Raw genomic sequence first — 12132 nt, 5'->3', positions numbered from 1 at the left:
CCCCCCCCCCCCCCCATCTCGGCCTTCAACCTGCCGTCGCCCGGTCCGTCTGCAACCGCTACGCCGTCTCCAGCAGCCGCAGCTCCAACCGAAATCCGGTGACTTCTAACCTTTGTTAATTCGTTATTTCGTATTGCATTTTATTTCATTATTTCACATTCCATCCTTATTGCATTTTATTTCATTATTTCATATTCCATCCTTAGTATTTTGCTCGTAGTAGCCCCTGTACCTTGTCTGTTGTCTGTTGTTGCTGTTGCTGTGGTCGTTTCTTAGTTTTATTTCGGGAATATTACTTTGAATGTGTGTGAGCTTTGTATTTCCTTGCTGCTGCTTTGATACCGTCACTGGGTTCATCTTTATATTTTCCTATTCTGTCGGGTAGTTGTGGCTGTGGGTGGTAATGGGTGGATAGGGTCATGTCCGAGGGGGTTGGGGCGTGGGGCCGTGGTGGGGGAGGGGGATGGGGAGAGGGCGGGAGTGGGCGGGAGGCCAAGGTTGGGCCGAGGGGGAGGTAGTGGGGGGCGTGTGGATAGCGACGGTAGGCTGAGGGTGGGGTCTTGGAATATAGGGACCCTTCAGGGTAAGTCCGTAGAGCTTGTGAAGATTCTTAGGAAGAGGAGGATCAACCTTGCGTGTGTCCAAGAGACCAAGTGGGTAGGGTCTAAGGCTAGGGATGTGGATGGTTACAAGCTGTGGTACTCTGGGAGCGAGAGGCGTAGGAATGGAGTTGACATCTTAGTAGATGAAGAGCTTAGAGGTCAGGTAGTGGAGGTGAAGAGGATCAACGATAGGTTGATGACTATTAAGTTGGTCATTCGGGGGTTTACCCTGAACGTGTGTAGTGCTTATGCGCCGCAAGTGGGAGCGGAGGGGGAGGAGAAGATGCGGTTCTGGGAGGCTTTGGAGGAGGTGGTGAGAGGCGTGCCCAGTTCGGAGAAGATTGTTGTAGCAGGGGATTTCAACGGGCACATCGGGGCGCTACCGGGAGGCTTTGGGGATGTGCATGGTGGTTTTGGTTTTGGAGAGAGAAATGAAGAGGGGGCGACCCTATTGGAGTTTGCGAGGGCCTTTGGGCTGGTGGTGGTGAACTCGGGCTTCCCGAAGAAGGACGAGCACCTGATCACTTTTCGGAGCGCGATAGCCAGGACCCAGATTGACTTTTTGTTGCTTAGGAAAGGGGATAGGGCGTTGTGTAAGGACTGTAAAGTCATCCCGAGTGAGAATCTCTCGACCCAACATAGGCTTTTGATTATGGATTTGGGTATAAAGAAGAATAGAAAGAGGAGGAGTAAGGAGTGTAGACCGAGAATTAAGTGGGGCGGCTTGACGCCAGTGAATGCGTGGGAGATAGGGGAGAGGTTGGCGGGCAAGGGGGTGTGGGAGTGTAGGGGGGACGTGGATAGTATGTGGGACAGGGCGGCAAGGTGCATCAGGGAGAATGCAAGGGAGGTGTTGGGAGTTTCTAGGGGCCGGGCCGGTCACCATCGGGGGGATTGGTGGTGGAATGAAGAGGTGGAGAAGAAAGTGGAGACCAAGAAAGAGGCGTATGCTAAGTTGGTGGAAAGTAAGGACGAAGAAGAGAAGCGGGTAAACAGGAAAGATTACAAGCTATCGAGGAAGGAGGCGAAGTCAGCGGTTACGGCAGCTAAGACGGCCGCTTTTGAGAGCTTGTATGCAGGGTTACAGGGGAAAGGAGGGGAGAAAAAGTTGTTTAGACTCGCTAAGGCTAGGGAGAGGAAGGGTCGTGACCTCGATTAGGTGAGGTGCATTAAGGGGGAGGACGGTAGAGTGTTGGTGGAGGACGGCCACATAAAGAAGAGATGGCAGTCGTACTTTCATAGGCTCTTGAATGACGAGGGGGACAGAGCTATTGTGTTAGGGGAACTGGAGCACTCAGAGGAGTGTCGGGATTTTAGCTATTGTAGACGTTTTAAGGTAGAAGAGGTTAGACAGGCAGTCCGCAGGATGCGCAGGGGTAGGGCGACGGGGCCGGATGAGATACCGGTGGAGTTTTGGAAGTTCGTTGGAGAGGCTGGTGTAAGGTGGTTGACTGGATTGTTTAATGAAATTTTCAGGACGGCAAAGATGCCCGAGGCGTGGAGGTGGAGTACCATGATCCCTCTCTATAAGAATAAGGGGGACATTCAGAGTTGTAATAACTATAGGGGATTAAGTTATTGAGTCACTCTATGAAGATCTGGGAGAGAGTGGTCGAGGTGAGGCTGAGACGGATAGTGTCTATCTCGGAAAATCAGTTCGGATTTATGCCCGGCCGCTCGACGACGGAGGCAATCCACCTGGTACGGAGGTTGGTGGAGCAGTATAGGGAAAGGAAGAAGGATCTGCACATGGTGTTTATCGACCTGGAAAAGGCTTACGACAAAGTCCCCAGGGAGGTGCTTTGGAGATGCTTGGAGGTGAGGGGAGTACCACAGGCATATATCAGAGTAATTAAGGATATGTATGAGGGAGCGAAAACCCAGGTGAGGACGGCGGGAGGAGACTCAGAGCATTTCACTGTCCGGACAGGATTGCATCAGGGATCTACTCTTAGTCCCTTTTTGTTTGCGTTAGTAATGGATGTGTTGACGCGGCGTATTCAAGGGGAGGTGCCGTGGTGTATGCTCTTTGCAGACGATGTAGTTCTGATAGATGAGACTCGAGGGGGTGTAAATGACAAATTAGAGATGTGGAGGCAAACTCTTGAGTCGAAAGGGTTCAGGGTGAGCAGAAGCAAGACAGAGTATGTGGAATGTAAGTTTAATGACGTGAGGCGGGAGAACGAGGTAGTAGTGAAGCTGGAAGCACAGGAGGTATGTAAGAGGGATAAGTTCAAGTATCTCGGGTCCGTGATCCAGAGTAACGGTGAGATTGACGAGGATGTCTCGCACCGTATTGGGGCGGGATGGATGAAGTGGAAACTCGCGTCGGGGGTGCTGTGTGATAAGAAGGTGCCGCCCAAGCTTAAAGGCAAATTCTATAGGGTGGTAGTCCGTCCGGCCTTGCTGTATGGAGCGGAGTGTTGGCCAGTTAAGAACTCCCACATCCAAAAAATGAAGGTGGCAGAAATGCGGATGTTGCGCTGGATGTGTGGACTGACTCGAGGGGATAGAGTTCGGAATGAGACTATCCGGGAGAAGGTTGGTGTGACTTCAGTGGAGTGTAAGATGCGGGAAGCACGATTGAGATGGTTCGGACACGTGAAGAGGAGGGGCATGGATGCCCCGGTCCGTAGGTGTGAGAGGCTAGCGTTGGATGGTTTTAGGCAGGGTAGGGGTAGGCCGAAGAAGTACTGGGGTGAGGTGATTAGGCGGGACATGGAACAGTTACAGCTCACCGAGGACATGACCCTAGATAGGAAGGTCTGGAAGACGCGAATTACAGCAGAAGAGTAGGGCCAGATTGGGTCGCTAGTGTAGGGAATTACTTGGTGGGGTTTTTTTTTTATTTTTTATTCCCGTTATGATTCCGTACTCAGTGTCCCATGCTTATTACGAATCTGTGTGCTTTCCTCTGCTTTCCGCTGTTTTATATTCCTTATGGGTGCCGTATTTATGTTATGTCATCTGCTTCTGTGCTTTACTATGTGTTTGTGTGATATCTTGTGCCTTGAGCCGGGGGTCTTTCGGAAACAGCCTTTCTACTTCATCAGAGGTAGAGGTATGGACTGCGTACATCTTACCCCCCCCAGACCCCACTAAGTGGGAATACACTGGGTTTGTTGTTGTTGTTGTTGGTAATGTTGTTGTATATTATTAGAACAAAGGATGTTGCTGAAAGCTCCTTATCTTGGAGGGCTTATGATCGGTGCTTTCCCTTTAATCAACAAATCACTTTGGTTTATGTGGTTTGGCCTAACCTTCTTGCAATTGTTTAATTTGATAATTGGTTTTGTATAGATCTGCTTTTGATGAAGTTAATCATTGTCTGTCAAATGTATGTTGACCAAGGGATTGAAATGCTTGATTCCAAAAGAAACGTAGTGTTTTCTTCCGTTACATGGTAAGGGGTTTGTCTTTGTGTTATCATTCTTGGTTGGCTAGGGCTGCTGATGCTAGTAGGTCTTTGAGATGGTCCCCAGTCTTTGAGATGGTCCCCAGTGTTTCTCTTTGTGGATAATTTCTTGATATTGCCTACTTGAGGTTTCAGGAACCAGAGATGCTTTGAAAACTAGAGTTGCACTATGCGGAAACTGAAAATGAATTGTCTGATCCTTTTCTATTTTTGGTGTAAACATGAATATCCTCAAGATGAAGAGGACACTCCTAGCATTTTAGATTACTTATGAGATCCTTTAGAAGGTTTCTTCTGTAATTTTGGTTGCAAGTTTTACTGGAATACTCTGTGTATTCCTTTGTTTATAATGCAAGTTACCGTTTTTGAAAAAAATAAAAGGTTTCATGGAACTTAGTCATTGTGAGATGTCTCTTATTCCTTATAGAACATATGTTCAAATTTTGTGGTACCTTACTATTTCAGCTCTGGCATAATGCAGATTATTCCCCGCCAGCTATGTGACAATGCTGGTTTTGATGCAACTGATGTGCTGAACAAGCTCAGACAGAAACATGCTCTTGCTTCTGGTATGCCTACCATTTTCTCTTAGAGGATATATAATAATAACTGGAAATTATTTTTTTTAAAAATTAATGATAACAAGAACAGTAGAACTTTTGTAGGTTTTCATGTTTTCTAGTACTTTACAGAGGGTCAGGTTTTCCTGGGATGGCTTTTTTAAAATTTTGGGGTTCTTTTCTATTGTATCCCCTTAATAATAGTAGTACTCCCTCTGTCCCTATTTCTATGAAAGGGTTTGGAGTATGAGTGTCAAAGAACTTAATTTTGACTATCGGTACTCCCTCCATTCCTTTTTAATTGCTCCTCTTGTTTTTCGTAAGTCAATTTGACTAAGTTTCAAAGCTAAATTGAATTAGATTGATTTAATTTTATTTAAATTATAATTTAGATATTCAAAAGCTACATGAAAAGTACTATAAATTGCAATTTTCTTTTTTTCAATTTGACTAAGAAATACATCTTAAAATGTTGGTCAAAGTTTGTATCGTTTGACCTAAAAAAGAAAAGGGAGCAATTAAAAAGGAATGGAGGGAGGAGTATATGATTCTTCAAATATTTTAAAATAAAATTTGCATATCTGAAAAGAACACGGAAAGTACTACAAGTCATCATAGTTAATGATACAAAATATATTAAAAAAAGTTTGAGAAAATTATAATCGAAGAAAACATTGTTTGGCTCCCTAAATATTAGTAACACTGCCACTTAAAAAGGGACTTGAGGGAGCACTAAAAGAAAAAGGAAAAATAAAGAAAACAGGAAATTCATGCCCCCTTAAAGGTAAACACTATCCTGGACAGGTGAGGGTGCTCCTTATGGAGTTGATATAAATACTGGTGGCATTGCCGATTCATTTGCCAACTTTGTTTGGGAGCCAGCAGTCGTGAAGGTATATTTACTTTCACTGTTCTTTTCTTGTTTGATAAATTTAGTTTAGCATGTTAATTATCAATCACCCATCTTTTGTCACTTATTTTTATTGACGTGTCGAATTTTCCCAAGTTATTCGTGTTTACTAAAAAAACTTTACAAATGGTTCTTTTTTGTCTAGATAAATGCCATCAATGCAGCCACTGAAGCAGCATGCCTCATTCTGAGTGTGGATGAGACGGTGAAGAATCCTAAGGTAATTTTGACTATGTGAGACCAATATCTTCCCAATTTGTCTATGACTATGGACAATAATAGACAGTGCAAATTGGGTTTTCAAGTCACCCTTTGTTCTTCTTTTCTAGCCTTCAAGGTGCGAAAAAAAAAAAAGAAGAGGATGAAATAGGTGGGAATGGGAAATAAAGGGGATAGAGAGAGGACTGCGATTTTACCAGTGCAGTAGCTCGTAATATACTTGCAGAAAACTAGAGTTGTGATTTTCACCGCTCAGGATGTTGTCTTGTGCTGGCTGTTAGAATGTCGAAGTGTTAGTTTTTGAATGTTATTGTAGTATGAAGTTAATCCATGTCTCCGAAATAGGTTATTTATTATTATATATATAGATATGGATTGTATCTCATCCCTAAAAATAGGTGTCGTGTATTCTATCATCAATTTTTCAATATTTTTTCTCCCTTTTATTTTTTATTGTCGCCTTTTGAAACTCTTCATAGCGTTCAAACTCGTGAGGGGCACCTAAACCCCAACGTCACATGCTGCTCTTATGACTAGACCATAGCCTTGGGGGCTTCCTATATCTCACAATTTTATTCCTTCTACAACTGTGTCTAAGGTCGTGAAAAATGTCTGATTTTTTTGAGATACTATTGCCTCCTGTGGAGCCTCTGCCATGGTCTATGGATTTCTGAATCTAGGAAAAGTCAAATTTGTTTAAGTCCAGTCCTGTTAAGCTGACAGTCTGTCTACAATTTAGATGAAGTGGATTCCTATGTTTGCTCTAGTTTCCTTTTTGTTAGTGTCGAATGTGTTAATTGCACTTGTTAGCATCCTGTCTATGCTTGAAATAATTCGTATTTCCTTACAAATTGCAGTCCGAGAGTGCACAAGGAGATGCTGCTGCTGGCGCCATGGGTGGCATGGGTGGCAGAGGGCGTGGACGTGGGCGTGGAATGAGACGGCGATAGATTTCACAAGTTTGCAGATTTTACTATGATTTTCATTTAGAGTTTGATTTTTCTCTTTGTTGGCTCCTCATGTAGTTCTAGTGCTCCCCCTCTTGACCAAACTTGTTCAGCTTTGGATATTGATTAGCATATAGAAACCGGAAAAATCAAAACAGAGTTGTGTTAAATTCAGGCAATATCCAGTGAACTAATTAATCTATGGTGAACTAATTAATCTATGCTGCTATCATTTTTCCAATCTGCGAAGCCTGCTGTTGGCATATATGCTATTCTGAGGATTAAACTCCATCTGGTCGTGCAATGTAAGACATGATAAAATGTTTAAAAGAACAGCAGTTCAGCGTCTGCAAATCAAATAATGAGATGCAGTCGATGAAACTATGAACAGCAAGCATCCAAATTTTAGAGCTCCGGTCTAACTCCGCTTGTATATTGCAAAGAGGATTAAGAAGTAAATAAACAGAAAGTGGTAAAACAGTCATTTTTGTAACTCCAAACAAGATGTCACCTGGTATGGCATGTAATTCTTCAAGTTTGCTGCAGCGCCCTCGCATTGTGCTTGCTCATCACTCCTTTAATATCAACAGGCCAGGTTACTGTTTAGAGTACGGGTACACTAGTCATAGTGGAGAAGGGCACAAACTAAGTGATATAGAGTTCGTGCAATGCAAAATCCATCATGTATTTATTCATTGCTTTCTGAACTTCATAAAACCTAGGTGCACAAAGAATTTTACTGGTATGCTTGTGCTGTATTATGTAAATGACCGAAACCTTTGAATCTACAACAACAAACCTAGTGTGTTCCCACAAGTGAGGTCTGGGAAGAATACAGTGTACACCGACCTTGCATTGCAGAATAATTATACAACATAATGTAGACTAAACCAATTCCACTCGTTTAGTAATATTTTCTATAAGCTGGTTTGCACTCAGTACAGCATTTTCAGGTGGAGTTCTACGTTTCACAAGTTGTCTTGGACTTCTACATGTCTGTAATATATTTGACATTTCTTCAGCTTTCTCAATGATGGATTTCCTCCTCGTATACGAAGAGTCTCCGTCTAGAATATATGTGTTCGGCAACTTCTCAGAGTGGGGTGTAGATGCCATCATGTTTCTAAGTTTCTCTGCCTTCTCAGTCATTCCTTGTTTTCTGAGATCATTGCAGAGTCTCTGATATGTGAGATATTGAGGAACTAGTCCTCTCCGGATCATGTCATGGAACCACTCGACAGCTTCGTCAAATTGATGCATCTTGCAGAACAAGTGTATAAGCATGGTACTTGTAGCCAAGTCCAAATCAAAACCTTTTGTCCTCATCTCTTTGATAATTTGCAATGCAAGATCCAATCTATCCCGCTCACATAGCATCTTAATCAGCAAATGGTATGTTAGTCGATCTGCCACGTATCCAGATTCAATCATCTTGGTATAGAGGTTCAAGCCTTCTTCAATCTTCCCAAACTTGGAGAAGTACCGAAAGAAGTAATTATAAGTTGTTGGTGTTGGCATGAAACCCCTATTTATCATCATCTTAAGAATCTTACTTGCCCCGACGATATCTCCTGCCTTGCAAAAGCCCTTCACCAACGAATTGTAAGTTGATAGAGTTGGACCGGATTCCAACACTAACAGCCTCTCCATCATTCCCGATGCTTCCTTGAAGCGCCCGGCTTCTCCTAATGCATCAATTACTGGATTGTAGACAACAACATTGGGATTAATCCCTTCCTCTTTCATTTCCTCAATCAATTCAATTGCCATCTCAACTCTACGCATCCGGCACAATCCTTCCACAAGGGTACCATAAGTTACAACGCTAGGTTTTATGCCCTCCTTTTTCATCTCAGCCCACAATCGTTCAGCTTTCTTGATCTTTCTTGATCGAAACCATCCATTTAGCAATATGTTATAGACCTGAATAGGTGGCAACCAATTCGAGTCTTGTCCTTTTCGCTTATAAAAATACTCTGAAGCTTCCCTCACATGCCCCTCTTTGCATAAAGAATCTAATAGTATCTCAAATAAGTTGTCTTCCAAGCCCGAGGCATGTATCTCTAACTTTGAAGAAAATTCATACGTTCGAACGGCTGGTAAGAGCATACCTGCAAAAATGAAAAAATTCAGGTCACTTGTACACTACAGATGATTAGAACTTTCATGCCACGGTACACCATATGTTCATGTGACCAAAAGTTTCAAGATGAACTCACTTTATGAGTTCACGAGAGAGGATTAGTGAGTTTCTTTTCTGCAAGATACTGGATCCCAGGTGAAGTATGTAGTTGGCTATCTATTCACTGACATCATGGATTGAATATAACTGGTGGGAACAGAAGAAAAAAAAAGAGCAGTCCGGTGCACTAAAGCTCACACTATGTGTAGGGTCCGGGAAGGCCCCCAATAACAGAATTCAGTAAAAGTCACGTTAAAATAAGACAGTTTCCCTCTTGTTTTTACCTCATAACAGAAACAAATTACCATGTCAAATTGTCAATATTAGGATGTGATCACATCATAAAATAAACTAATGCCTTTTAGTAGTTATCATGATAGGTGTTACCAATATTTATTTCCAACAAGCAAAATCCAACACATTGGACCTCCTTGAATATCTAATAGTAACAACTTATTGTATAGGTTTAAATTTAAAAAATATAACAACATTTTAGTATAATGTACAAAAACAACTATTCCAAATCCAGTTCAAACACAAAACCTGTAGATTGGATCATAAAATCTAATACAAGGTTCTGAAGCTTTCACCTTACAGACATAAGATCGTAATGAAATAGAGCAAACTACTCAACAACAATAACATACCCAATGTAGTCCCACCACAAGTGGCGTCTAGTGAGGATAGTGTACGCATACCTTGCCCCTACCTTGGGAGGTATATAGGCTGTTTCTTGTAGATCCACTGCTCAAGGAAAAGCATTTCAAAGCAGGTAAAACTCGAGCAAACTACTCACTAATACTCCCTCCGTTTCAATATATTCAACTTACTTTCCTTTTTAGTCCGTTTAAAAGAGAATGACTCTTTGTTTTTTTGGCAACTCTTAAATTCTAACTTTTCACATGACATGTTTAAGAACACAAGATTAAAAGGGATTTGCGTACATTCTATATATCTTTAGTTTAGAAACATGAGATTCAAAAAAGACTTCTTTACTTTCTCAGAGCTTTGTCAAGTCAAAACCATACAAACAAATTAGAACAGAGGGAGTATTCAAATATTAATGGTCAAAACACTATAACTTCATCTATTGCAAGAAAAACATAGCTGGTCTTATTGAACGGTTTAGTTGACGTTACCTCAGACGTGGTCTTGCTCACATGGTCTTGGTCTAGTGTAAGATGCAAAGCATGATTTGTGGGTTAGACACGTCTCATGAGTTTGCCGCAGACAAAGTCTGGTATTTAAGTGGAGAAAGGCTGACGGGCAGGCTGTGAGCCACAACCTTTGGGGATTTCTTGATTATAAATGAAATAAACGTAGGTCTCAAAGGCGGAGGCTTTCAATAGTTTACGATCAACCTAACTAGTAGAACTATAATAAATCGTCTGGATACTGAATTCGTTGGGATGGATTGACCTGAATAGAGCTGAATGAACACATAAATACATATAATCAAACCCAAATTACTTATAAATTTGAGTAGTAGTTGATCCATTGATTCCATAGTAAAACATTTAGCGGCTGTTTGGTAGGGATGCAATAAAGAAACTAATACATGTATCAGACATTGTGTTATTTAATGTATTGTTTGGTAGGATTTTCACACTATGAAGGGGAGCCTTGGAGTAACTGGTAAAGTTGTTGCCACGTGACCAGGAGGTCACGGGTTCAAACATTGGAACCAGCCTCTGGCAGAAATGCAAGGTAAGGCTGCGTACAATACACCCTTGTGGTGGGACCCTTCCCGGACCCTACGCATAGCGAGAGCTTTAGTGCACCGGGCTGCCCTTTTTTAGGATTTTCACACTATGTATAACTAATACCCCTATTCAGTATTATAAGGTGTTAGTTACCATGGTATTAGTAATACAACAACACACCAGTGGAATATCACTAGGTATGGAAAGAGTAGGTATACGCAGAACGCAGACCTCACCCTTACTTCGTAGAGGTAGAGAGGGCGTTTCCAAAGGACCCTCAGCTCAAGTACAACAAATCACAGTAGGTATGAAAAGGAAAACACCAGTGAAGAAAATGTAGCAACTAATAAGAGAACAGTAACAACAAAATAATGCGATAATTGAAACACAAGAAACAACAAAAGATGATAGATATCAAAAGCAAGGCACTACAAGAATAAGGCTAATACTACTACAAGCACCACCATGCCTAAACCCATCAAAAAGCAAGACAATACTCAATTACCTACTAACCTACTATCCTAATATGCGGCCTCCTCACCTTCCTATCTAAGATATGTCCTCGGTAAGCTAAACTTGCGCTGCAGTAATACAAGATTTATTAATACATGTATATATATCATTAATACAGCAAACCAAACGTGGATAAGAAATAGTACCATCATTACTAATACGTCCTGTTCAGTACTATTGTTATAGATATTTGTACAATACTATTCTAATACATTCTACGAAATGACCCCTTTGACGTATGATTCTGGAAAAATAAAATCAGTACCTGCCCTTGCGTATCGTCTGATCATTATAGCAAATGTATCAAGATTAGGTCTTTCAGCAGCATTAAGCCCATCAAGTATCAAATCCCAAGCAGAATCAAATTCCCTCTCCTTACCAAGAACATTAACCATAGCATTAAACACAGGTATCGAAAACTGAAACCAGTGTTTCTTCTGAGCCCACAAATAAAGGGTAAACAAAGGCTTAGGAGAAGAATCAAAATGAGCAAAAAGATCAAGAAACAAACACTCATTTATTCCTTCAACCTCAGATTCCTCCAATGCATTTTCAAGAATTGGACCAGGTGGGATGGTGGGGTCACGTAGGAGTTCACATAGGGTGGTGAAAGTAGTGGGGGAGTAATTAGGGGAGGGTGGGGGGAGGGTTTGTTTGGGTGGGTGGTGGTTGAGTTTAGGCCATTTCTTGATGTGCGATTCTGGTTGTGTTGATTTTAGCCATGATTGGGTTGACAAGAGCTTAGATAGAGAGGCGATGGAGCGGGGGATGTGTGTGTTCATGGAGAAACAGAAGCAGAGTGATAATGGCGGATTTTGAGTTTTTTTCTGGGGTTTATGAGTTGTAGGGGTGGGCAAAAAGGGAAAATCACATCAAACTGAATTCATTCGGTTCTTATTCTTTAATTCGATATGATACAGTGAATATTTATTTATGAAAAAATTAGAAATATAAATTTAATTTTTTTTATAAATAAAAAATTATCCGTAATTCACCAATCAAAGAATCTCTAAAGAGTGTTTTCTCTCTATTCTTCTTCTTCTCTTTTTTATATTTCATAACACGTTATCAGCATGAGACT

General features: G+C 41.6%; 2 protein-coding genes across 3 annotated transcripts in view; one reads left to right on the top strand and one right to left on the bottom strand.

Annotated features, from left to right (window-relative positions):
- The window catches only part of LOC107854463 (T-complex protein 1 subunit eta), a 13477-nt gene extending 6603 nt beyond the window's left edge, over positions 1 to 6874 (top strand). The window contains exons 11-14 of one of the 2 annotated variants that reach the window (XM_016699473.2): positions 4499 to 4586; positions 5382 to 5470; positions 5633 to 5707; positions 6564 to 6874. In XM_016699473.2, the coding sequence (XP_016554959.1) occupies positions 4499 to 4586; positions 5382 to 5470; positions 5633 to 5707; positions 6564 to 6656 (345 nt within the window). In that variant the 3' untranslated portion in view covers positions 6657 to 6874. The remainder of the gene's footprint in view (positions 1 to 4498; positions 4587 to 5381; positions 5471 to 5632; positions 5708 to 6563) is intronic. The other variant, XM_047413630.1, reaches the window with a different exon arrangement.
- Positions 6875 to 7317: 443 nt separating this feature from the next.
- On the bottom strand, positions 7318 to 11920 carry LOC107854461 (pentatricopeptide repeat-containing protein At5g11310, mitochondrial). Its single transcript, XM_016699472.2, has 2 exons — positions 11317 to 11920; positions 7318 to 8764 (listed from the first exon to the last, which is right to left on the bottom strand). Exons 1-2 carry the CDS (start codon positions 11831 to 11833, stop codon positions 7539 to 7541), a joined length of 1743 nt encoding a protein of 580 aa, XP_016554958.1. The 5' UTR covers positions 11834 to 11920; the 3' UTR covers positions 7318 to 7538.
- Positions 11921 to 12132: the final 212 nt, after the last annotated feature.

Source organism: Capsicum annuum, chromosome 6, assembly GCF_002878395.1.
Source record: "Capsicum annuum cultivar UCD-10X-F1 chromosome 6, UCD10Xv1.1, whole genome shotgun sequence".
Lineage (NCBI taxonomy): Eukaryota > Viridiplantae > Streptophyta > Magnoliopsida > Solanales > Solanaceae > Capsicum > Capsicum annuum.
Note: the sequence above shows the minus strand (reverse complement) of the source record. Positions and strands in the feature narration are given on the sequence as shown.